The 25,220-nt window shown below is 45.9% G+C and overlaps 2 protein-coding genes across 5 annotated transcripts in view; one reads left to right on the forward strand and one right to left on the reverse strand.

Annotated features, from left to right (window-relative positions):
* EPN2 (epsin 2) overlaps positions 1-16,152 on the forward strand; it is a 37,138-nt gene extending 20,986 nt beyond the window's left edge. For 2 of the 3 annotated variants that reach the window (XM_089477033.1, XM_089477034.1), the window contains 4 exons: positions 2,079-2,249; positions 6,898-6,990; positions 8,616-8,831; positions 10,385-16,152. In XM_089477033.1, coding sequence (XP_089333159.1) covers positions 2,079-2,249; positions 6,898-6,990; positions 8,616-8,831; positions 10,385-10,758 — 854 coding nt within the window. In that variant the 3' untranslated portion in view covers positions 10,759-16,152. The remainder of the gene's footprint in view (positions 1-2,078; positions 2,250-6,897; positions 6,991-8,615; positions 8,832-10,384) is intronic. The other variant, XM_089477035.1, reaches the window with a different exon arrangement.
* A 3,385-nt stretch (positions 16,153-19,537) lies between these two features.
* On the reverse strand, positions 19,538-23,900 carry LOC149306529 (B9 domain-containing protein 1-like). Of its 2 annotated transcripts, XM_089540397.1 has the most exons (7): positions 23,737-23,900; positions 22,488-22,556; positions 21,572-21,683; positions 21,329-21,425; positions 20,877-20,939; positions 20,459-20,526; positions 19,538-19,991 (listed from the first exon to the last, which is right to left on the reverse strand). In XM_089540397.1, the coding sequence occupies exons 1-7, from the start codon at positions 23,800-23,802 to the stop codon at positions 19,846-19,848; spliced, it is 621 nt and encodes a 206-aa protein (XP_089396523.1). In that variant the 5' UTR covers positions 23,803-23,900; the 3' UTR covers positions 19,538-19,845. The 2 variants fall into 2 exon arrangements, with proteins under 2 accessions (XP_089396523.1, XP_089396524.1); XM_089540398.1 differs by lacking the exon at positions 22,488-22,556.
* Between the last annotated feature and the right edge of the window lie 1,320 nt (positions 23,901-25,220).

Raw genomic sequence — 25,220 nt, forward strand, 5'->3', positions numbered from 1 at the left:
CCGTAAGTCTGATTTGATGGCAAATCTCAACAAGAATATGAGGTTAGAGAAAATGGAGGGGGACACATTTTCCTTCTTCTGTTGCATTAGAACCTGATGATTAAATGAATAGGTGGAAGGTTATGGGCAGCTAAAAGGAAGAACTCCACAAAGCAGATAATTAAATGTTAGGGGATGCAGGAAGATTCGTGGTGGAGGAAATAATCTCAATGGCTGTTAATCAAGATGTCTGTATATCAGTTCTAGGATCAGAAACGGCATACTTTTAAATGCAGCATTGCTTGCAAACATGATCAGGAGGAGGGTGCTCTTGCATCCATGTCCTTCCCATGAGCTTCACAGAGGGATTTGTTCAGCAGCTGTGGAAACAAAATGCCGGATTGTTCTGTGTATTTAATCAATTTGTAGGCTGTTTTACCATATCTTGAACGATATCTTGAAGCGGAGAGAGCGGGGCTTTGGCACGCCTCTTTGCGCGTTGTTGAAGTGGCTCGCCTTCCTCGGAGGAGGGTTGGGGATCTCTGATAAGCTGCAGTGTTAGAAATGAAGCCACTCGATTAAGCCGTGACAGGCATCTAAGTCACACCGCTATTCTTAGCAGTGCTGGAGCAGTGAGTTAGTTTTTAATGCTGCCCGTCACGAAGAGATATGTATGCAAACAATGCAGTCCGTGAGTGTGGGTAGGATGGCTTGTTTTCCTGACCAACTATTACTTAGTGAAATGTGGTTCAAAATCCATTTTTGTGTCTGACATGAAGGCACAAGGGCTTGGGAAAGTTCCTCTTTTTGGACTGCTAATGCCCAGAATTCCCAAGTGGCTTTCTGGGAGTTGTAGTCCAGGGAAAAAAAGAGAGAGGCTTTCCAAACTTTGGGCCCCCCACCACAGTCTTGGACACCCAGCTTCTTCCCCTTGTCATCCCATCAGCATTGCTTTGGGTTTCACTGCATTAGTGAGAGAGACATGCAGTTAGCCATGATTGCTTCTGTGTAAGTTGCACCAGCTTTAATTGTTCAGTCTTTGGATCCATTTGTGCTTTGTTGCTGGTAACAAAATGGGGCTTTTGGAGAACCCAAACTGGGGACTGATAGTTCTTGGGATGTGAAGGTTCTCTTGTAAGCTTTATAAAAAAAGAAGTCTTAGCCCAGGGAAGCGAAATCCAAATACAGTCCATACAAGCAAAAACTTGTCCCTTCCCGCTGTGAGCTGCAGCTGTGGCGTTTTCCCCTCCCTGGCATTGCGCATTCATTAACATCAGTGATAAGAGCCCCTTGTTCTCCTTTGCCAGGGACTTGGCTCCCAAAGAGAGTTTGGGAGAAATTAGATTTATGTATCCGAGGGCTGGTCAAAAAAGAGCGACTCAGAGCGGAACAGAGAGATTAAGTCTTGGTTAGCAGGGCTGGCCTTTCGTCGGAAATAAGGGACTTCTCAGAAGAAGGTATCTTCCTCAAAAGCCTCTGGTTTTTTTCTGTGTCTGCCCTGCTTTTTGTTATCTCTCTTGTGAAAGAGCAACTGTTCTGGAAGCTTCCATTTGTGGCAGCCCCGCTGGGCCATTTGCATTTCTTGCATAGGATCATTGATAGAAGGCAGGAGGAGGAGGAGGAAATGGGAGCGCTGGGAAGAGATTAGCTGCATTCTTTTTTCCAAAGGCTCTTCAGCATTTCCTGCCCTTTTTTTGCAAAATAACAGAAGTTGGAACAAAAACTTGCCACCTGTTGATGAATGTCAGCTAATGGCTTCGCAGTTCGCAAGTCCAGCTTGTGGTTTTTCACCAGCTTGCCTTTAAATGAAGAAGAAAAAGAATACACACACATATACACATACATACACACATACACACATGCAGCTGTAGTCTACATTTATTTGGGGGTGGATTTTTAAAACAATGCAATGCGAATTAAGGTTGAAGAAATTGGGATGTAGCCTTCTGACTTCCATTTGAAAATCTTATCTACTTCCTTTGCAGCTGCTGCCCTTCAGAATCTTAGTCTTCTTTTTTCTTCGGTGATGTAAATGTCATTTTTAATTGTTAAAAAATAATTCGTTGCATAACCGGGGATTCCACTTTCTTTGCCTGCAGGTGCCAAACCAGCGTCCTCCGTCGATCCGTGGGGAGCCCCGGGTGCGTCATCGGCCGCGCAGCCTCTCCCAAAGAATGTAGACCCCTGGGCTCCCTCTCAGCCTCCGTCTGTGGCTTCAAAAGCTGACCCTTGGGGACCAGCGCCTCCAAATAAGCCTATCTCTGCTTCTGGTAAGTGCTGTTTTTGCAGTTTGTTATCCTGTTCCTTCTGGAGAAATGGCTTGGCTTCAGGCTTTGGTTAATCCAAATCACATCTTGGAAATACAGACGTCCTCCCACATTTGTGGCTCTGACTTTTGCAGGTATGATTAGTCATAGATTTGATTAGTATGCTCTTTCTAGAAATATCTGAGTCCTCTAGTGCAACTCTGTAGTCAACTTCTGGCATACATTGACCATAGAGTTCTGCTGGAGGACCTAAAGATTACTAGAGAGGTGTGCTCTCAGGTAAAAAATAGTGCTTTCTTATTTGCGGGTTTCCCACTTTAACAGGGGCCCTGTGCCCCAACCCCAGTGAATGTAGGACCCACTGTATTCATTGTGTGAAATACGGCATCCACAGTCCTCCCCATCAGCATGCTCAATGGCCATGCTGGTTGTGGATTCTGGGAGTCATAGCTCCAAAAAGCAATGCTTCCCAAGGTCTATCTGAATATACAGATATACAGGTGCCTTCTTCCCAGAAGGCACCTGGCTCCATCTCTGCCTCTGAGGGAAATAGGAGGTAGGGCTTCCCATCTGCCCTACACAAAGGAACTCTACTCTTCCCAGAAGGCACCTGGCTCCATCTCTGCCTCTGAGGGAAATAGGAGGTAGGGCTTCCCATCTGCCCTACACAAAGGAACTCTACTCTTCCCAGAAGGCACCTGGCTCCATCTCACTCTCCTGCTGGTCCCAGAATTCTCCACAGGAAGAAGGACAAGTATAACCTGTGCTCCCTGGAAGAACTTCCTGCTTGCATCGGACTCGTCCCCAGAAGGACTGAGCTGGCAATATTATTACTGTTTTTGTCATTATTGTTATTGTTGTTGTTGTTGACCTTTAATTGTAAAGCCAGCTTCACCTCTTTCTTTTCTCTGTGAACGCCATCCTTCCCATGGCTCGCCACATTTCTCCTAACCTGATCTCCATTCGGCCTCTCCCGGTCTCCCTGCTTCCCTTCCTCTGTTCCCTCTGGAATTGCCGCTCTGCTGCCCCTAAAGCAACAGCAATTCATGACCTCTTTCTCTCTAAATCCTTTAACCTCCTTGCTCTCACCGAAACCTGGCTCCCAGCCCATGATACTGCAACCTCCGCTGCCCTTTCTTTTGGTGGTCTCTCCTTCACCCACACAAGCCGTCCTGAGGGTCGAGGAGGAGGGGTTGGTATCTTGCTATCTAACTCCTGCCAATTTCAAGTTCTATCTTTTCCCCCCAGCTATCGTTTCTCTTCCTTTGAGTTTCATCCTATTAGACTCTTTTCTCCTCTACAGCTCCGGGTTGCAGTCATCTATCGCCCCCCTGGTTCTGCCACCCAGTTCCTATCTGACTTTGAATCATGGCTGACATTCTTCCTTTCAGATTCAGTCCCCACCTTGATCCTAGGTGACTTTAATATCCACGTTGACGATTCCAGTAACCCTACAACATCTCACTTTAACTCTCTGCTAGCTTCTTTTGGCCTCCAACCACACTCCAACTCTTCAACTCATTCTCTTGGTCACTGTCTTGACCTAGTTCTTGCTGCAAACTGCGCCATTTCTGACTACCTGGCACTTGACTTTCCACTATCTGACCATCATTTAATCTCCTTTGCTCTCACTTATACTCCTCCTCCTCGCCATACTATTCAACGCCTTTTTCGTGATCTTCAATCTGTTGACTCTAACCATCTTGGTCTGACCCTGGATTCATCTCTCTCTTCCCTAAATCTCGGGGATTCTGCTGATTCAGCAATGTCTTTATTTAACTCCACTCTTTCCTCAACTCTTGACCATCTTGCCCCTGTCTCTGAACGCACTTCTTCCTCCAAGACTAGACCTCAGCCCTGGCTTACTCCCAACATTAAGTTTCTCCGGTCCTGCTCTAGAGCGGCCGAACGTCTTTGGAGAAAGTCCAAAGAGTGGGCTGATTTTATCCATTTCAAATTTGTTCTTTCGTCCTTCTCACGCGCCCTATCTATGGCTAAACAGAATTATTTCAAATCATTGATCTCTGCCAATGAGAGGTGCCCGCAGCGTTTGTTCTCCACCTTCAACTCTTTGCTTAAACCTCCCTCTCCTCCTGTCTCTTCATCTTTCTCTCCTAATGACTTTGCTAACTATTTCATCTCTAAGATTACCACTATTCGCTCTGAGATAGTCCCTCCTGATTCTTCTTCTGCTCTTAATCTTCTATCGCCTTCACCTAACAAATTTTCTGTCTTTCCTCCTGCCTCCTTGGATGAACTCTCTACACTTCTGAACTCTTCCAAACCTGCTACCTGTCCTCTTGATCCTATTCCTACTCGTCTTCTAATCTCTATAGCTCCCTCCTTTCTGCCCTCGCTTCTCCATATCTTCAATCTCTCTCTCTCTACAGGCTCCTTCCCTTCGGACTTCAAACATGCTCTCATTTCCCCAATTCTGAAAAAACCTTCTCTTGACCCCTCCTCTTTGTCTAGCTATCGTCCGATTTCTCTTCTCCCCTTTCTTTCTAAGGTTTTGGAACGGGTTGTTTATTCACGCTGTCTCAAGTTTCTCGAAACCAACTCCATCCTTGATCCCTATCAGTCTGGTTTCCGCCCAAGGCATTCCACAGAGACAGCTCTCACAAAGATCTCGAATGACCTTTTACAGGCCAAGGCTAATGGCCTTTACTCTGTTCTCATTCTTCTCGATTTGTCTGCAGCCTTCGACACTGTTGATCACTGTCTCCTAATTGACATACTCTCTGACCTTGGGTTCTCAGACTCTGTTCTCGACTGGTTTAGATCTTACTTGTCTGGCAGATCTTTTGCAGTAGTTGCAGGGGGTCAGACTTCTTCTCCTGTTCCCTTATCTGTTGGAGTTCCCCAGGGCTCTGTTCTGGGTCCCCTTCTGTTTTCTCTCTACACACTGTCCTTAGGAAAACTCATCAGCTCTTTTGGTTTTTCCTACCATCTGTATGCTGATGACACCCAGCTGTATCTTTCTGCCCCTGACCTTTCTCCAAGGCTTGAACAGCAAGTCTCGTCTTGCCTTACAGCTGTCTCACAGTGGATGCGCCATCGGCGTTTGAAGCTCAACATGTCCAAGACGGAGCTTCTTGTCTTTCCTCCTAAGCCCAACCTTCAACACTCCTTTTCTGTCTCTGTGGACAACATTTCCATTCAACCAGTCCTGCAAGCCCGCAGTCTTGGCTTTATCTTTGACTCTTCTCTGTCGTGTATCCCTCAGATCCAGACCACAGCCAAGGCTTGTAGATTCTTTTTGTACAATATTGCCAAAATCCGACCATATCTCTCCGCCTCTACTGCCAAGATCCTGGTCCATGCCCTAGTGATCTCACGACTTGATTACTGTAATGTCCTCCTGGCTGGACTTCCTCTTTCTCACCTCCGTCCTTTAATCTCTGCCCAGCATTCAGCTGCACGCATTATCACTTCCACCCACCGCTCTGACCACATCTCTCCTGTGTTGGCATCCCTTCACTGGCTCCCTCTCCCTTTCCGCATTCAGTATAAGCTCCTGCTGTCGACATTCAAAGCCCTCCATGGACTGGCCCCTCCTTACTTATCAGACCTTCTTTCTCCTCACCTTCCCACTCGGGCCCTCCGTTCTGGTAGTCAAGGGTTCCTGTCTCAGCCCATGATTTCCTCTGCCCCATCCCGGATTCGCCCCTTTTCACTTGCTGCCCCTCACTCCTGGAACCTTCTTCCCCCACAAGCAAGAGTCATCACTTCTTTAACCAGCTTCAAAACGGAGTTGAAAACCATCCTGTTCAGAGAAGCCTTCCCAGACATCGCATAATTGTTGCTTACTATCTGATGTTCTGTTGTTGACTGTATTGCTATGTACTGTATATGTATTATCCTACTTGTGAGTATGTATTTTCCCTGGATAATGATTATCCTTCCATTTTGAAGCCAAACCCTCCCTCCTGTCCATCTGCCTTGGTTCAGGCCTCGGAGGTTGAGAGGAACTGCTGGACCTCTTACCCTTTCCCGTCACCACTCCCTTCTCCCTCTGTGTCATGTCTTTTTAGATTGTAAGCCTGAGGGCAGGGAACCGTCTAACTAAAAAGATTGCATGTACAGCGCTGTGTAAATTTACAGCGCTTCATAAATAAAGGTTAATAATAATAATAATAATACACCTTCTTCCTTCCTTTCCTGTGAGAGAGGACTGAACATCCAGCAGAACCTTTTGGTTTTCTCATGAATGCAATATTCAACATATAGTGTTATGGCCTATCCTGGGTAATGGATGTGTTACAGACAATTAGTTTTCTGTTCTTCTCTTTCTTCGGCAGAGGATTCAGGCAGTTATGTTACTGATATGGCCATTGGGCATTGGAAGCTCTCACCCTGTGCTCACTCCGTGGGCGATGGTCTTTCCACCTCTTAGGAGAAAATAGCCTTATTTTAGGACATAGGTCTGACATTATCTCTGCGTCAGGTTAAGTGGAACAGATTAATACGCCCCGCTGTACAGGGTGAATGCTTTATTCCTGCTGATGGTCCTGCTAAAAAATGACCATTTCGAAAGAATGACCATTTCCAGGTCTGGTAAGCTCAGGGCCGCTTCTGGTGGGACAGACGAGGAAAGGATGTTGTCAGTTTCTCACAGGTAATAGAACAGCCTTGTTGTTCTGCCCTGCAGGTAGTAAATCTTTTGACCTCTTCAGCAATTTGAATGGGACAATTAAAGATGACTTTTCTGAATTCGACAGCCTTCGAACTGCTAGAAAGCAAGGTATGTTTAACTGACATTGAATCTCAATAGCATGTTGACAAAAAGGTTGGTAAAACATTAGCGTTTTGCAAAGAAGTTTCAAAGCACGTTTTCTGACCTGTGTTTTCAATTTCTTGCCCTTTCGATAACTGTAATCAAACTGTACCTTTTTGTTCTGTCGGCCCAAACTGTGGCGATGCCCAAGATTGGCACAGTTTTGTGGTAAATTCAGTTGAGAATAAATTGGGCAAGGAACGGTGTAGAGATTTGGCTTGTCTCAGCTCCACTGGTTAGAAATTTTGAGTGAAGAGTTGGGAAGGGGAACAGAAATAGCTCCTTGCTGGGCGCCGCTGCTGAGCAGGTGCCACTGAAAAGGGGAAGGCGCATCCCAGATGAAGGCTGTGTGTGGCTCCTTTCCACTTCAGCAGCTGGTATTCTCACTGGATTTTGCTCTGAACCATTTCCCTTTGGGCACTTGGGTAGCTGTTTTTCCACTTTTGCCAATGGTGGCCATTGGTTAGTGGCTCTGCCATCCCATATCTGAGAAAGGAAAACATCTGACTCAGCCCCTTCCAATGTACAGTTAGCCCTCCTCATCCACAGGTTTTTTTTATCCACGGATTCAAGCATATACTGATTGGAAATATATATCTCCATACACAAACCTTGATTTTGCCATTTTACACAATTTTACTATGCCATTATGTTCAATGGGATTTGAGCATCCACTGATCTTGGGGGGGGGGGGGGGTCCTGGAACCAAACCCCAGCGGATACCAAGGGCTTATTGTATTTATAACTACTTAACTTTGGTAAATGGAGTCCTCATGGTATAGTGGTTTGAGCGTTGGACTATGACTCTGGAGACCAGGGTTCGAATCCCTGCTGGGCCATGGGATTCCACCTGGTGGCTTTGGGCAAGTCATACACTCTCGGCCTCAGAGGGAGGCAAAGGCAAACCCCACTCTGAACAAATATTTCCAATAAAGCCCTGTGATAGGGTCGCCATAAGTTGAAAGCAAGGCACACACAACAGCAAGAAGAAGCTTTGGTAAAACCGTGTTCCTTCTCTAGCAGGAGATGGATCAGGTTCTTAAATGCAGGGAGCTTGTCTGAATGCAGTGTGTTATGAACGGCAATTGGAACAGGCAAAGGGCTCAAAAATCTGATGCTTCTGAATGTCTTCTCCTTAGAGACAGTTAATCTGTGTCTGTATCCAACAGCACTTTAAAGAAGGATACCAAGGTCAGTCTGTTGAAACTTTCTATTACCTTATCCTGTAAATGCAGTGATAGAGTCCTGAACTAATTCTCCAAGATGGGTGGGATTCCTGGCCTACTTTAGCTTTTACTTTTTAAATGGGCCCATTCAGTGAAGAGATGGGAGCAGAGGAAGATTGAAGACCAAAGTAGTGCCCAAGTGGAAGGCTCTCCAGTGGAAGGAAGGAATAGCTTCCCTGAGGTCTACTTTCAAGGTGATTTCTCAATACTTGGAAGTGAGCTCCTTTGGGTTCCTGCTTAGGATTGCTATAAAACAACAATTGTGGGAGGGAAGAGAAAGGCTCGGAGTATCTTATTTTGTACAAGAACCTGTTCTGACACAGAAGAAACTTCTTTTACAAAAGAGATGATCGTGTTTTGTTCCAGGGGGTTCCAGTTCCACTCTCTCAGCCCAGAACAGTGGCACAACCAGTCCTGACCTCTTCGAGTCCCAGCCCGCGAACTCGGCCTCAAGTAAACAGACCGCGGCTCGGAAAACCCCAGAATCCTTCTTGGGCCCTAATGCTGCTCTGGTGAACCTGGATTCACTGGTATCGAAACCGCCGCAACCGGCACCTTCCCTGAACCCTTTCTTGGCTCCAGGTACATCCTTGATAATTGAGGGCGAATTTGCTGTTTGCTTGAGTTTAAAACTGTGCCTCTTAAAAATTCAGAGCAGGAATTAAACTAATGGGGTCCATTTAGCCTAGGGATGGATGACTGTGGAAGGCAAGGGGTCACAGTAGTCCCCAAAAGACCCCGGAGGGCTGCACTCCCACACTCACAACAAAACAAAACCTTTGATTTGAGTCCTGGTCTTGCAGAGTCCTGGTCCAACACTTAAAACTTCTACATCACACTGGCTCTGTTAAGGTTTCCTTGGCATAACTGAGTTAGAGGAGGTTTCCCTTCATCTGAGGCTGAGAGAGTGTGACTTCCCCAAGGCTGCTCAGTGGGTTCCTGTAATTGAGTGAGGATTCAAATCCTGGTCTCCTAGAGTCCTAGTGTAGCACCGGATTCTCTACACCATTCTGGCTTAATCTAAAGCCTTTAAAACAGCATTATCATCTTCACCTCTAGCCCTCCTTTGCTCTCAATAGTGAGACTCAAGGCAGCTAAGAACATTTTAAAAAAACAGTACCATTTAAAAACTATGCAATATTTTCAGTTAAAGTAGAAATGTGAAAGTTATTTTAAAGAATATGAAACAATTTATAAAGTTAAAAAATCATTACAATTTATAAGGTTAAAATCATTACAATTATATACCAACCTTAAAAACTGCAGTGCACAGCATTAAAAGCCCATCTGGTCACTGGTAGAAGTAGAGCAAGGACCAGGGCTATTCTGGCTTTCCTAGGAGGGAATTCCAAAGTGTGGAAGTAACCACCGAGAAGGCCCTGTCTCCTTCCCACCAAATGAACCTGAGAAAATGGTGGGATGGTGACAAAGGCCTCTCCTGAAGAATTTATAACATTAATGGGCTCATAGAGAGAGATAGAATAATAGAATAATTGTATCATGGAGTTGGAAGAGACCACAAGGGCCATCCAGTCCAAACCCCTGCCATGCAGGAACTCACAATCAAAGCACCTCCGACAGATGGCCATCCAGCCTCTGTTTAAAAAACATCCAAAGAATGAGCCTCCACCATTTTCTGAGGGAGCATCTTCCTCTGCCAAGTAGCTCTATTAGGGAATTCCTCCTACTCTCTTTTCCTGTAGTATGAGTCCATTGCTCCAGGTCCTGTTCTCCGGAGCAACAGAAAACAAAGCTCGCCCCATCCTCAATATGACACCCCTTCAAATAGTTAAATATCACATCACCTCTTAGCCGTCTCTTTTCCAGGCTAAACCTACCCAGCTCCCTAAGTCTCTCCTCATGGGGCTTCATAGGACCTTTCACCATTTTGGTTGCCCTCCTCTGGACACGCTCCAGATACGTTAGATACGGTCGTTCAAGTCACCTTGGGCCCAAGCCAGATGATGATGATGATGATGATGCTAAAACCCATTGAATGGTTAGCTGCCTTGTGGGGACAGGGGATTGCCAGAGTTCCTGACTCCTGCTTGGGTACAGCATCTTTTCTTGCAGCCAGAAGCTCACTCACAGATTGGACTTTCTCTCTGTCTCTGTCTCTCTCCTCTTGTCCCTAGGAACAGTGGCCTCGGCTGCTGCTGGTGCTGCCTCTTCCACCTCTGCTCCACCTCTGGTCAACCCCTTCCAAGTGAATCAGCCTCAACCCCTCACTCTCAATCAGATGCGGTCGAGTCCCGTCATGGGGAGCAGCCCGTCTTTCTCCGCCGTCTCGGCTGTGGGTGTGGAACCCCTACCTCCGCCTTCGGTGGTGCCGGTGGCCATGGCCATGGCACCCATGCCAGCCATGGGCACCGTGGCGTCTCTCACCAGAATGGGGCCCCCAGGGATGACCGTGGGTCTCGTGGGGCCAATGGTGCCCCCTTTACACAGTACTGGAATTGGCCCTTCTGTCTCCCAGCCTGCAAACACTACTAACCCTTTCCTTCTATAAGGGTCCCCCCGGCGTGCGCGGAGCTTAACCTGGCGAAAGGATTGCGGAACTGAGCATGACATCCGAGGCCGGCTTGGGTTTAGCCGTGTGTGCAAAAGACTTTTTATGTGTGTATGTTGGGGTGGGGAGGGGGGGAGAACTAGATTTGCAGTTTACACAAAAGCCCTCTCACTCCTCACCGTTTAAAACCTAGCGTTTGCTGCAGAACATACTTTTTAACCCAGGGCTTGTGGGAGCATTGCATTAAAGGGTGTTTTGGGTTTTGTTTTTGTTTTAGATTTTTTTGTCGCCAAAGTTAGATTTCCTTCCCCTTGCTTTTTGTTTGTTTTTTGTCATTGTTGTTACACATTTCACTATTATAGGAAGAACTGGCCATTTTAAACAACCCCCTTTGTGACGTTTTACAGTCTGGACCCAGGTTTTCGGTGGCTACGACCCAAGTCTGTCTGAAGGAACACTTCACTCGTAAATGTTCGATCCGGGACTCATGTGCTAGTGAACGCATTTGCACATAACCATGTACTCTTCTAGACTGTTGGCTCACCCATAATCCTTATCAATCTTAGGAAGAAGAGGAGGAATTTTGTTCCTTGGGAAATGAAATGTACCACAAAACTGCCCGGTTTTTTTGTTGTTGTTCATGCGGGTGGGGAGCAGGCAAGAGTTGGATTCGATGCAAAAGGCAGGCATGTCAGAAGGGGAACAGGAAAAGTCCTACAAGGTGTACACAGTGTTGTAAATTTCTACACTTGGAAAGGACGTTGAGAGCTTCTGTGCGAGCGGCTGGCGTGCCGCCCTGTCGTTCGGGTGTGTTTTTGCGCTCTGCGCTTGTCCGTCCAGTGACTTCGTTTGGACGTTGTCATGTGCGTGTTTATTGTTTTGTTTTCTTCTTTTGACTTGCAATGCAAGTTAAAAACAGGAACACAGAAAGGAGGGCAAACAGCGGGGCGATACAAAAATTTCAGCATCGTGGGGAACTAATTTGCAACAATTTCCTTATTGTTATTATTATGCAGTTATTCTTGTATACTTTTGCACTTTTGAAAGGAAAACAAAAAAGTACCGTTTTTGGATTGGAGCTGGCAAGGTTGGTGCTCCGTTTCCCCCTTGCCACCTTTTTATAATACTCTTATTTAACAGTCTGTAGCTTTGGTAGACTGAACAGGTCTAGCCGAAAAAGGAAGATACTGTCTCTTTTTGTTTTTCAATGGTTCAATGCCCTCTTATTTATATGTATAAATATTTTAGCTCTCGGGTTTCCGTAAACAGAGTTTAAAAAGGGAATATAGACACACCGTTTGCATTTGAACGGAGGGTTTTAACGAAAAACCGAAACACTCCTTTGGCATGAAATCTTGAGAGGAATGTGACCGTAAGACGACGTTTAGAAAGGAAACAAAACACTACAGTTGCCTTTCCTCCTTCCCTGTTTTATGATGATGTCTCCTCCGTCTTGAGGGGAAAGACTCTGGGATAACCTTTTATAAGACCGAAGATCACGGAAGAGGAGACTACTTCTCTCTTGTTATACTTTGGGAAACTTTTAATGAAACAGACAAACAAACCACGGTTGTATGAATGTTAATTTTAATCAACTAAATTCCTCTAACTAAAGATGCACTCCATGCTAATAACTGGCTCTGTTTACAGTCTTCATTGCAATGCAAACTTTGAGTCTTCAGCCTTGTTCCTCAGCTTTGTTCTCCTTAAGCCATACTCAGGTGTAAGTCGTGATTTACCTGCTTGGAAATTGTGCTTTCTTGGGGGGGGGATGTCAACTGTAAAATGAACTTGGCTTCCAAATACATACATACATAAATACAAATACATACATACATACACATGCACACACCCCACATGTCCATGCCCTTCAGCTCAGTGGGCTAACCCTTGTTTTTGTAACCCCTTTGTGTGCAGTTGAACTGTGGTTGCTCGGGTGGTATCTTCTGGATTTTTAAAGATACATAAATTTGGGACTTAGGTTGTGTTCTGATATCGAGATACCCGAGCCACGGTTTTCCATCAAGGAGAGGCTAATAGGCATAATGGCTCAGTTGTTGGTAAAGATGTGCCGCATTAATGGACCGTCCATCCTATCGAAAAGGCAAGCGATAGAGTTGTTCAGCATGCTTTGACCCCCGCAGTGAGTTTCAGTTGTATTTCCTGTTTCCTTTGCTCTGAAATTTTGGGTCTCCCTTCATGGTTTAACAAGCCATGAGAGAAGTCACTTTGAGCAGCAAAAGGGGTGCTTTGAAAACCCTAGAGTAAGAACTGGGGATTCTTTGGCCATCCAGATGTTTTGGACTTCCTCTCCCATAATTTTTTATCATGGGCTGGAACCTCTCGAAACTGGTCCAAAATCACTCGGCAGGCCCAAAATTTCCACATTGAGAGGAATCAGGCTTTGAAGGATTGGAATAAAACTTTTGTGAATGTTGGTCAGCTTTTCTGGGTTGAAATCGGGCAAAAGGTATGCCATTAAGTTTAAAGGTTGTAATCACTGCCAATGTAGTTGCCATTTTCTTTGCATCCTTCTTGACCTGTGTGTGTTTTCTATGCCTGGTCGCCTTCCCCACGTAAGGTTACTCTTAAAAGGTCCCAGGAGACGACTCCTCCTATTTGTGCCCTTTGGCCACAGTTTAGGTGGGAGAAGGGTGGGTATGAACCTGTCATCCATTGCCATTTGTCTTAACACTGTGAAAGTCAGTACAGTCTAATCCTAATCCTTATCCACGGATTTTTTATCCAGCGATTCAAGCATCCACGGCTTGAAAATATTCCCAAAAAAGTATAAATTCCAAATAGCAAACCTTGATTTTCCATTTTATATAAGGGGCACCATTTTGCTCTGCCATTATATTCAATGGGAATAGAGCATCCACGGATTTTGTTATTATTATTATTATTAACCTTTATTTATAAAGCGCTGTAAATTTACACAGCGCTGTACATGTTATCCATGAAGGATCCTGGAACTAAACCCCAGCGGATAACAAAGTCCCACTGTATTTTATTTGCAGCAGCCGCAGGGTACGGAAGGTCTTTGGGTGGCCATGGGGCAGCCCTCGGACTTTAGGGATATCCGAAGGACCCCCTCATGGCACTCATCTTAAAGGCAATGTGGCGCCATTCTGCTTCCTCTTCCTTTTTATCGGTAAGAAGGAAGATGGAAACTGGGGAAACACAGGTTGGTTACTAACAAAAGACAATGGCCAGCATACTGTTAGTGACATATGTCCAGTGTGCATCTGCGCATGCCTTTATTTTGTTCACCACAGAGGTGGTTTTCTCTTCGCAGCCACTTCATGCCCACTCCTTGGCCATTAAGTTACTGGTGGAAAGTGGGAGGGATGGGAGAATAGCTGTGTCCCTGTGGCCAGATGTGTAGTAAGTATATCGGCCACTGAGATGGTTATCCGTTTGCATCTCTCTATGGGGATCTAACCAGGTCCTTCTCCAATTCCCTCCACTGTTCAGCAGCCATTGAATGGCCATTGTGGGAGGTTACAGTGGCTGAATGGTGAGTCCAGAGATGGAGGTCTGGAGAGATGTAGTGTAGTTCCACCTGTGTTATAAGGTCTGCAATAGTTGTAGCTGTCGGCCAGTATTTGTAGTCTCCATGAAGCATAGTGTTTCAGGCAGGGCAATTGCTTCATGAGTCTTCTCTGCAAGCACTTTGCCTCGAGAGAAACTGTTTGGAAGCCAGCCATTTCCTCTCCTGTGGGAACCATTACAAATGTATACTGTGTACTGAGATTTCATTAAAAGCAGAAGGATTCCTCGTTTGGTTTTTTCATTTGGCAGAACCTTGGAAACATGCGAGACGCGGATACACGCAGACGTAACGCATACACATGAGTTCTCCAAGCCTCGTGTGTTTTTTAAACAGTGAGAGCAGGTTCGTTTTGACCGAATTCGTGCTGTTGAACTTTTTATTGTACGGATATAATTTATCATTTGTACTGTTGTGTCATAAAAACAAAACAAAAGGTCTTGTATCTGTGCCCCGTTTTTCTCCTTGTTGCGGAAATGTGGTGGTCGATGAAACCGTAGAAAAGGTGGGGCTTTGTCGGAATTTAAGTGTCTTGTCAGAATTAAACGTGTCTTGCTTATATCCTGGGCTCTTGTGGCTTTTCGGGTGCTGGGTGGGCTGCGTTTGCTATATATCTGGGAAGGTCCTACTCCTTAATAATGTTGGCAGCTGTGCAGATACTGGTATGATGGGTCATTGGGGAGGAACAAAATAGACATGGGCTCCAAGGGACATACAGTGCAGGGTTCAATTGGGGGGGAAGGACCAAAGGAGAGGACAATAGACCCAATACCAGTGGCCACATACAGCCCAAATTGGTGCCGCATTTGCTGCATGCTCACTTTGGGGTTCTGTTTCTTCTTATGGTCTTCAAAGAGTATGTCTCTTGCGACCCCAAAATGGGCTGTATGTGGCCACTGGTATTTGGTTTTGTGGCCCTTAAAAGTCTCTAGGAGGCCGCTGTAGTTCCCAGGCCTCTTCCCCATGTCCAGTTTGGCTAAACCTTTATCATCCAAATGCTGGAAAACCACCCAGATGACCACCAAAACATGCCCTGCCCAAAACACCCCAAACCCTGGAACTATTGCAAAGAGCAGTTTACCTCTACATGATGCCTAAACATGACTCTCCCGTGCGTTGGCCATATATATCCTGCCTTGTGTGCTTTCAGACAGGAGAAATTGGGGACAAGTGATGATGGGAGGTTAGGAAATTATTTTCCAAACTCTTTCCAATCTTCATTTTGTGTTTGTGCTGTGAAGAACACACAGTGAGTGTTGACAATAATGCTGTTTTTATGCCTTTTGAATTGGCTTTATAAAGAGAATGCAGGAATACGGATGATAGTCCTGTTTTTCATCAACCTTGCAGCAGAGAGGGAGGGCTGGAGACCATGGAGCTTCAGGGTAGAGTTGAGATTTGAACCTGGGCCTTGATGTGCTACTGAGCGTATGTATGAAACACACAACAGAAAGACCTAGCTGCTGTGCGGTGGTGTCATTGCACTCTCTTCAGTCCCTGCGGAGAACATAGTTGCCATCAGTCCCTCGGCAATGAATTGTGCATCAGGTTGGCTTGTTCCCGCAATGCGCTGATGATCCAGCCATCTGTCCCTAGGCCTTGAGATACCAGCGTGGCAGGTTCTGAGTCTTCCTGTTCTCATGGAGAACATTTCCTTCTAGTTTTCAACATAGCTGTCCTTTTAATTAATTAATCTGTTTTAATGCACATACTCTTGGGGCTCTCGGTCTGGTTTTCTTAGTCATTGTGATGACAATGCTGACAACTCCTCTCCATTGTCAGCGAATTGCTCCAGGGCCAGACACACCTGAAGTCTGTGAAGTTGAAGGCTTTCACAGCCAGCATCCATAGGTTTTTGTGGGTTTGGGGGCTCTGTGGCTATGTTCCAAAAGAGTTTATTCCCGACGTTTCGCCAGCATCTGTGGCTGGCATCTTCAAGGAATTACACCCGAAGTCTCTCTTGGCCCTTTCACACAACACAATGGTAGCATCACAATGCCACTTCAACTGTGGAAGGCTGGGATTTGGACTCAAGAGAGGGACACACTCTCTCAGCCTTTCAGGAAGGAGACAGCGAACCCCCAGAATAAATCTTGCCAAGAAAACCCATGGTTAAAGTTGCCATTAGTCAGAAGGCACTTAGAAGGCACACAGCATTAACAACAACGAACTCTAGGACTATACAGTCTTTCTTTCTGCAGGTCCCACTTTACGTTCTACAAAGAGAAAGGTATCGGACCGATGGCCTTATCCCAGCCAAATGCATCTGGCTTCCCCTCTTTCCTATTCCCAAACTGTCTGCTTTCAAAAACTGATTTTGATTTAGAGATTTATTTCCTCTGAGGCTTTCGGTTTGGATAAGGTTACAGATGGAGAACGGCGGCAATGTTGAGGAATTTTGTTCCGGTCCTTAATCTAGGATGCCTTGGTTAGACTTGCAAGCATGCTGCGAAATAACCTTGACATCGCAGACTTCAGTGTGTTAAAAATCTGTGGCGATTCGTTCCCTTGGCCTGTTGCCCATCCTGGCTAGCTGAGGTTTCCCAAAAAGGTCAACGCGATATAAGCTGGAACCAGATATGCGAAGAGGAAGTTATGTGGCGTCAAGGACAGTTGGGGTCTGGTTAGTTGGGAGGAAAATCCGGGCAAGCGTCCCAGTCCCTCGCATGGCAACCCTTTGTGCATGGTTGCGGCAAAGAAACCGGAGAAGCATCTTCTTTGGGGGGCTTGGGTTTGAACACGAAATGTCAAACTGGCTTCAAATGTGCCAAATTCTGTTCGGGGGAGGTTTTGGGGGGGTCTTTTTCAGGAGTGTCAATATCTATGACTTCCAAATTTGCACTATTATTGATTCCTTCGTCTCGTTTGCCCCCCCCCCCCAGCGTGCCCTTTGCAATTAAATGTATTCATCTTATTTAAATGCCAACTTCCTCCCCATAGAGGACCTTAGGGAGCACACGACGTAAATCCCAATAGATTTAATGCTTAAAAAACGACAACAATAATAAAAAGTTTAAGAGGATTTTTAAAAAGCAGCACTAATTTAAAAGGTACCAAGGAGAATAAAACATTCGGGGGCAGCTCTGCTGGCTATTTAACAAACGTAAACAAAAATCCATCGGTGATACCTTTATTGGCCAACTGAAATGCACAATATTGCAACAAGTGTACTTTGCATTTCGGTTGGCCGATAAAGGTATCATTGATGGATTTTTGTTTGCAATGAGAATAAAAGAACAGCAATTCTGCCCCCCCCCCCGCCATTTAAAAAATCAATCAATCTTGGAGCCACCTGTCAATCAGCCAAAAAGAAAAAGGAGGAGGGAAGGGCCAGCCTAAAAGTGGAGCAGCCACCAAGAAAGCCTTCTCCTGTGTGTTACACAAAAGTGCAAGGTGTGACCAGAGGAAAATGCGTGCAACAGGGAATCACTTTTCCTATGTGTGTCTGCGCATTTTCAAGTCGCCTGTGGACTTCTGGCAAACCCATGGGTTTCCTTGGATTTCCTTAGGCTGGGAATCCCCAGTTTGCCAATTCCTTCTGAAGTATAACCTGCAGCAAATGGGATTCTCTGGTGGTCTCCTATCCAAGTCCTAACCAGGGCTGACCCTGCTTGCCTTCCAAGATTAGGTGGCAATCTGGTGCCTTTAGGCCCCACTCCCCAGTAGCTGCTGCTATGTATGACTACCATCTAGGAGGAATATGGGTTGAATCTGTTACATAGGGTTGCCATAACTGTCAACCTCCAAACTGGGACAAATGTAGGACAAATGTGTAAGTCTTAGCCGGCTAAGAGCCATCGCTGCATGGCTCTCGGGCGCCCTCCTGTGGCTAAGACTTAGCTGACTTAGCTTGTCTGTCTGTGTGTGTGTATACACACACATGCATACACACATACATAATATTACACATATGGAGATATATATATATAAAAATAAAATTATATACACACACATATAAATTATATATATATATATATATATATATATATATATATAGATGATAGATAGATAGATAGATAGATAGATAGATAGATAGTATCTATCTATCTATCTATCTATCTATCTATCTATCTATCTATCTTTGTATTTGTAATAGGTTTTGCTGCAGAATGGGCCTTTCAGGGGAGCCCTAGGAGGGGAGGGGTCTCTCCCTCTGGATCAAGAACCCAATTTTTCTCGCTGGATTGATCTAGAGGCTGCAGTAGCCACAAGCGTGTGGGGAGGTCTAGGAGGACACTTCCCATCATCCCCAGACCATGCAGAGGTTGGGGGAGGTCTCCTTGCAGCCTGTCTGTGCCCTTGGCCCCCTCAAGCCCCTTTCTGGAAATTCCCAGAATCCTTGAGACCTCTGGGGCAATGGCCATGTGAGTTGGGGGGTGATGGGAATTGCAGTCTGAGGACTCTTGCTGGCTCTTGTCTGTGTGTGTGTGTGTATACAACACAACAGCAAAGTCATAAAACATGCACGCTCTGCCTCTGCTCTGCTCAGCCCCGCTTCCCTTCCCTTTGTCAAGAAGAAGGGGCTGAAGAACTTGGAGCAGTCGAAGAGGAAGCGTACTGCGTTCTGTGGAGGGAGGCTGGCCTCCCTCTCTCTCTCTGTCCCTCTCCTTCCCTGCTGCACCTTCTTCAGAGGAGCCTGGCCAGCGAGCGACGGACGGAGAGGGGCTCCAGATGATCGGCTCCCGGGACTTCTCTTGAAAACCGGGTAGGGACATTCCCTAAGCCCAAAAACCATGCAAGTCCCGGGTAAAAGGGGGACGTGGCAACCCTAAATCTCACCTCCCCTAAACACACTTCCCATCTTGAATCAGTTCATGGATAGCACTAGAGTTTTACTTGAAGGCGGTGTTTTTCACAGGGCTCTGGTTCCCTCTACTGGCATCGCTTAGTGCATTGGAGGAAGCTTAGACTAAACTGAACCAGGTTGTCTCAGAAGTGCAACAAGGCTTCTGTTTAGGCTAAAATAGAATATCGTGACTATCTCTTACTATACTACTACACATTTCTCCATTAGTTTGGCTTGTGCGTTCATGTAGACCTCCTCCTTGAATTGTCCCTCTCATCTGAACTCTTTATCTGCTCTCCAAGTGAGAAAGCGCTTGCTGAATCCTCTTCTCTCACTGGAAAGTTCCCACAAAACAACTAGGCATTAACCTTATGTCTTTGGCCAGAGAATCCTTGACCCCTTTTGTACATTACATGCTTAAAAATAAAACCACGCACTGGTTTGGATAAGCATCTCTCCACCTTTATTGCAGAAACTGGTACAAAAGAAGGAAGCTTTTAAAAAGTGCTGAACCTCAATGAAGACTGGATGATTAAGCAGAAGCTTGGAAAGCACCAGCTTTAGGGAAACTGATACTTCTCAGAGCATTCAAATGTGTGCTGTTGACAGAGGCTCTGCAAAGGGCAAGTCCCATGCTGATGTGGTGCAGCAGACACATCCATGACAACAACACCCACCTTGAGTCTGTGTTTGGAGCGATCCCTGTGTTTTCAGGGATGGATGCAGGGCTGCTGGATCAGCCTCTGGCTTAATATTTATGAAGCCCTTCGGGCACCGACATCAGCGATGGGTTGGATGTGATCCCGGGACTGACGTCATAGCCCAGCTTCTTCATGTCTTTGGTCACCACGTTGAAGGAGAGGGTGACGAAACCTTGCGAACGGACCCTGGTCACTAGAGAGGAAGGAGAACACGGAATCAACAATGGATTTTGGTTCTCAAGGAAGACACTATTTGAACTGAAGGGTAGTTCAGTCTGTGCTTTGGAAGTTTGGGATTGCGCATGCTCACTTTCAGGTCCTTGGAAATTCAGTGGAGGAGAGGAAAGGACTGGTTTTGGGGTTTCATTTGGTCACACATTGTTGAGGCCCTCTAACATATTTTTAAATGGTCAAAATCAGTCAAAGGATGGGAGGGGAAAAAGCTGGCCAGAAATGACAAAGTGTCCACTTCCAATGTTCTTGGGAGGCAGGATGTGGCCTGCGGAGAGAGGGATGGGCTCCCATTGACCACACAGCTGCCTCCCCTGTTCCCCTTCTTTGGGATTTGGGCCAGTCCTCTTTCTGGCTTATGGTTGGCTCTTTGCACCCCAAGGACCATGAATCCCTTTCCCTGGCTGAGCCAAAGGACTCCCCCTTTACCTTCACGGCCTTCTCCTTGCGCGACCACCTTGGGATCGGTGAACTCCGGACGCCTTCCTGTGAGCCAGCTGGGACAAAAGCAAGTGGAACCTGATAAGCTACTAGGCCCTCTAACACTGTGACTGCTTTAAGATGTCCTGCATTGATTTTACTTTACACACTGATACCTTCAGATTTAGGATGGCTGTTGGCCCAGTTGGCCAAGGCCTTTGGGAACTGATGTCCCAAACAGAATTTAGGAACTGCTAGCCTACAGAAAGGAGGTGTTCATTCTGTTCCCTCAGCAGACAAAGATGGGCATCTGATGGAGGACAACAGGCTCCCAAATGAATCCGTTTAGAGGCCAGTTGGATTCTGGAGATTGACTCAAATCAATCTTAGCAAAAGGCTTGCCCACATTTCTAGCTTCTTTCCGCACCTGGTGAACTTTTGCAGCTTGGACGTCGATTCCGGAACGAACATGGGGATGGTCCTCTTGTGCCTGAAATGGAATTTCGACCATAAAAACAGCTGGATTAAGAAGTTAGAAAGGAGATAAATAGAATTGTTAAAAACATAAACCATTGAAAAAATCCAGCACAACAAAAATGACAATAGAAAACCTAGCAGATTGTTTAGGTGGGATGGGCCCTGTATGCTCAGTTCTCTAGGGATGTTGAAAGAGAGAGGTCTTGTCTATGCAAAGACAGGAAGGAAGGTGCCAGTCTGGGAATCAGAACAAAAACTACAAAACCCAGTAATGTTAAAATAGCCCCAATGTATTAACAATATTAAAACTATTTAAAGTGTGCAAAAAGAGAATGTAACAGCGGAGGCCAATGGCACTCCCTGATGCCAGGCGAAAGGTAAAGAGCGCGAGGATCCACTTACCTCCCTGGAGTAAAGGGAATGTGGACGGCTCCGTATCCGCGGACCACGTCGTTCCCAAAGAGGTCAGGGCCATACACGCTGACAACTATCTGTGGCCCTGCAAGGAAGGTCAGAACAAGAGGCTGAAAGGGGATGGAGCAAGGCTCCTCAATTTCTTGTGATACTCAACTAAATGGCCAATGATCTTGACCATATCAGATTTAGTGCTTTGCCCCATGGATGCTTTTGCAGGGCTTTGCTTACAGCCGAAGGGGTTGGTGCTTTTGAAGGTGATCTCAATGGGGAAATTCCAGACTAGGTCTTGGGGGCCGTCTCTGTTCTTTGAGGTGATCTGCGAGATCCCTTCTTCCAAACCCTAGAAACAAGACAAAAAGAGAGAGAAGGTGAAGTCAGACTGCTTTGTTCATTCGGTGTCTTAGTCCAGCATTTTCTCCTTGTGAAGCAGTGTGGCCTAGTGGTTTGAGTACCAGGCTACAACTCTTGGAAACCAGGGTTCAACAGGGTTGGAATGGATGGCCCTTGAGGGTCCCTTCCAAAGGGATTTTGGACTTCAGCTCCCAGAATCCTAGACTATTGGCTAACTTGGCTGAGGCTTCTGGGAGATGAAGTCCAGAACCCCATAAAGGGCACAATTTGGGGATCACTGGTCTAGAGAGAGATGAAGCCTGGTTTTCTCTGTTGTTGTGTGGCTTCATTTCAGACTTATGGCGATCCTCAGGTAAACTTAACCTGGGTTTTTCTTGGCAAGATTTGTGCAGAGGAGGCTTGCCTTTGCCTTTCCTTGAGGCTGAGAGAGTGTGACTTGCTAAAGGGAGAGTGTGACTTGTTATTTAAAGCAGTGTCAAACTGCATTAATTCTGCAGTGTAGATGCAGCAGCCCAGGTCTTAGCTCCAGATCTTAAAGGGCTTATCCAAGCTGCTGACCCCTTTGTTGCTGTTGTTGTGTGCCTTCAAGTTGTTTATGGCTGTTTTCTTGGCAAGACAGAGGAGGTTTGCCACCATTGCCTTCCCCTGAGGCTGAGAGAGTGTGACTATAGGACCCACTGGTTTGTCTCTTTGGTGCTGCGAGACAAAGGCTTGGCAAAACACTACCCTGTCTGCAAAAGAGAAAGGCCAAGATGGTTAAAGCAATAGAGGTATAAAAGCAGAGAGGCCTGACCGAAGTGGGAGCCCAGTCGCAGCCGTAGACAAAGCAGTACTTGCAGTAAAGGTCATCAAACTCCGGGAACTGGAAGAGAAAGCCAGAAAGACAAGGATGAAACGCAGGCTTCAAACCTCTATCCATATGAGCTCTACGCTGGTCCTAGGTTTGCTTTTAAGGGGGAGAAGAGAGGGATGGGGGGTATGTCTCAGGCCCAAAACACACTGCGGAAATAGCCCAGTCTGAGGCTGCTTTGACTGCCCTGGCTCTGGAATGCTGGGATTTGTAGTTATGGGAGACATTTAGCCTTCTCTGGCCGCATCTGGACTGAATCAACGCAGTGGGACTACGCTTCGGCTGCTCAGACGACAAACCCTTTTATAGGTGATCTTGTTATAATATTGAATTAATTAATTAATGTAACTTTTCTATGCTGTTATGTTTCTATGTTTTTAATTGCACTGTTTTTCTCATCTTGTAAACCAGTCTAATAGAAACATATATATATATGTGTGTGTGTGTGTGTGTGTGTTATTTATATTTATATGCCACCCTTTTCCCAAAACTGGGACTCATACATACATACATTATATAATATATATGTGTGTGTGTGTGAACATATATATATATATATATATGAATATATATATATATATATATATATGTATAATTTATAAATTATATATATATGTATGTATGTATATATAAATTATATACATTGTAACATATATATACACACACATATATGTATGTGTATGTATATATATATACATACATATTCATATAATATATATATATATGTTCTATATATGTATGAATATAACACACACACACACACACACACACACATATATATATATATATATATATATATATATAATTTTGTTTAATGTTATATATAATGTACATGACAACAACAACTCCCAGAATTCCACAGCATGGAATCATGGCAGTGAAGAAAGCGGTGCCAAAGTGGGTTAGCTCTGCAGTTCAGAACGCAGCCCAGGCCCCTCTTTGGGCAACCCTTGGAAGCAAGGCCTTCCTTGCTGTTCCCTTGAGCTGCACCTGGTGCCATAAAGCCGATGAAGAGGAAGGGAGATGCTGCTCACTTGCTCCTCCCCCCCGAGTCGGGTTTTGGTTTCGTCCGCCTGCATTGGCTTCAGCCGAGCGGGAGATACCAAGTGGACGCAGGCGGGGGGGAGAGGAGTAGGACCGCCCTTTTCTCGCGCTTCCGCCCCCGGACCCCTTTCCTTTCGCGGGGGCTGACCTGGGCGCCCTCGATCTGCCCGTTGACCATCAGCAGGAAGACGGTGGGGCTGGCGGTCGTCGCCATGGAGGCTCCCTGAACCGGTTGCTAAGGGCCGCGGCCCTCCTTAGCAACGGAGGGCGACGGCGCGCCCCTTTAGGACAATCTTCCTCCGGGAGACGTTGCCTTTCGGGAACGCCAAGGGGCGGGGCTTGGAAGTGGGCAGGGAAGGAGCCGGGAGAGGGAGGCCGCGCGGTCCTAGCGCTGGGATATTAGTGAGCTAAGCTTATACAATTGGGTTATTGATATTGATATTATTGTTGTTGTTGTTGTTGTTGTTATTATTATTATTATTATTATTATTGCAATGGGCCATTGGTATTTGCTGGGGTTTGGTGTCAGGAACCCCCATGGATACTCAAGTCCCATTAAATACAATGGGGCATTATTACTATTACTGTTGTTATTATTATTACAGTGGGCCATTAGTATCTGCTGGGGTTTGGTTCCAGGAGCCCCATTGGATACCAAATCTATGGATGCTCAGGTCCCATCAAACACAATGGGGTCGTTGCTGTTGATGTAGTTATTGTTATTGTTATTATTTCAGGGGGCTCTTGGCCTCTGCTGGGCTTTGGTCCCAGGACCAACCATCCTGGGTCCCAAACTCTATGGATGCTCACATCCCATGACATACAATGGGGGCGTAAAATGGCGTCCCTTGTATAAAAATGCCCAAGTCAAGCTTTGCTATTGGAATTTAAAGGTTAATAATAATAATAATAATAAATGATACTTTTGGGGGGAATGTTTTCAAGCCTTTGGTGCCTGGATCCATGGAGGAAGGATCCGCGGATACGGAGGGCCAGGGCGTCCTACGTTTTTCTTCAACGTCCTCCTTTGCGGTTAAGACTTCCAGTCCCTTTGCTCCCTTTTTGCATTAGGTGCTATTGCTGGGTTTGCTCCCTTCGGCGGCATCAGATTAACCTCTTTTTACAGCAAGGAACACCTTGAATGGATTTGCCTTTTCTCTCTTTTCACCTTGATGGAAAACCTCCAAAGAAAAGGTCCGATGCAGAACCAGCTGCCTTTCCTCCCAAAAACCCTAAAGCGGACTCCGAAATCTCTTTTCGGCCCAAGGTTGAAATCATGCCTTTCTTCTTCTGCTGCTCATTAAAACCTGTCCTATTTTTGCCTTTTCAGGCGCTGCCTTGAATCACAGGAATCAACCAAAGCCTTGCCGAGAGGGAAAGCGAGAGGCATCAAGCCTCATTCTCCAGGCATTAAAAAAGGAGAAGGAAGGGAAGGAGGAGAGGAAGCGGTTTTCTTGGAGGGTGAACTCTTGCCCCAGTTTGGAACAAATGCATCCGAAGACGGCATGCGCCGCCCGTCCTTCTTCTTAACGAATGACTTCTCTTTGGATCCGAAGCATGAAGCTTGACAGGTAGATAGTCATACTTTTCAGGGATGTTCAATTCATCAATTGAAGTCCCTTTCCCTGTTGT

The sequence above is a fragment of the Sceloporus occidentalis genome, unplaced genomic scaffold (assembly GCF_023333645.1).
Source record: "Sceloporus occidentalis isolate IW3139 unplaced genomic scaffold, rSceOcc1.0.p SCAF_10, whole genome shotgun sequence".
Lineage (NCBI taxonomy): Eukaryota > Metazoa > Chordata > Lepidosauria > Squamata > Phrynosomatidae > Sceloporus > Sceloporus occidentalis.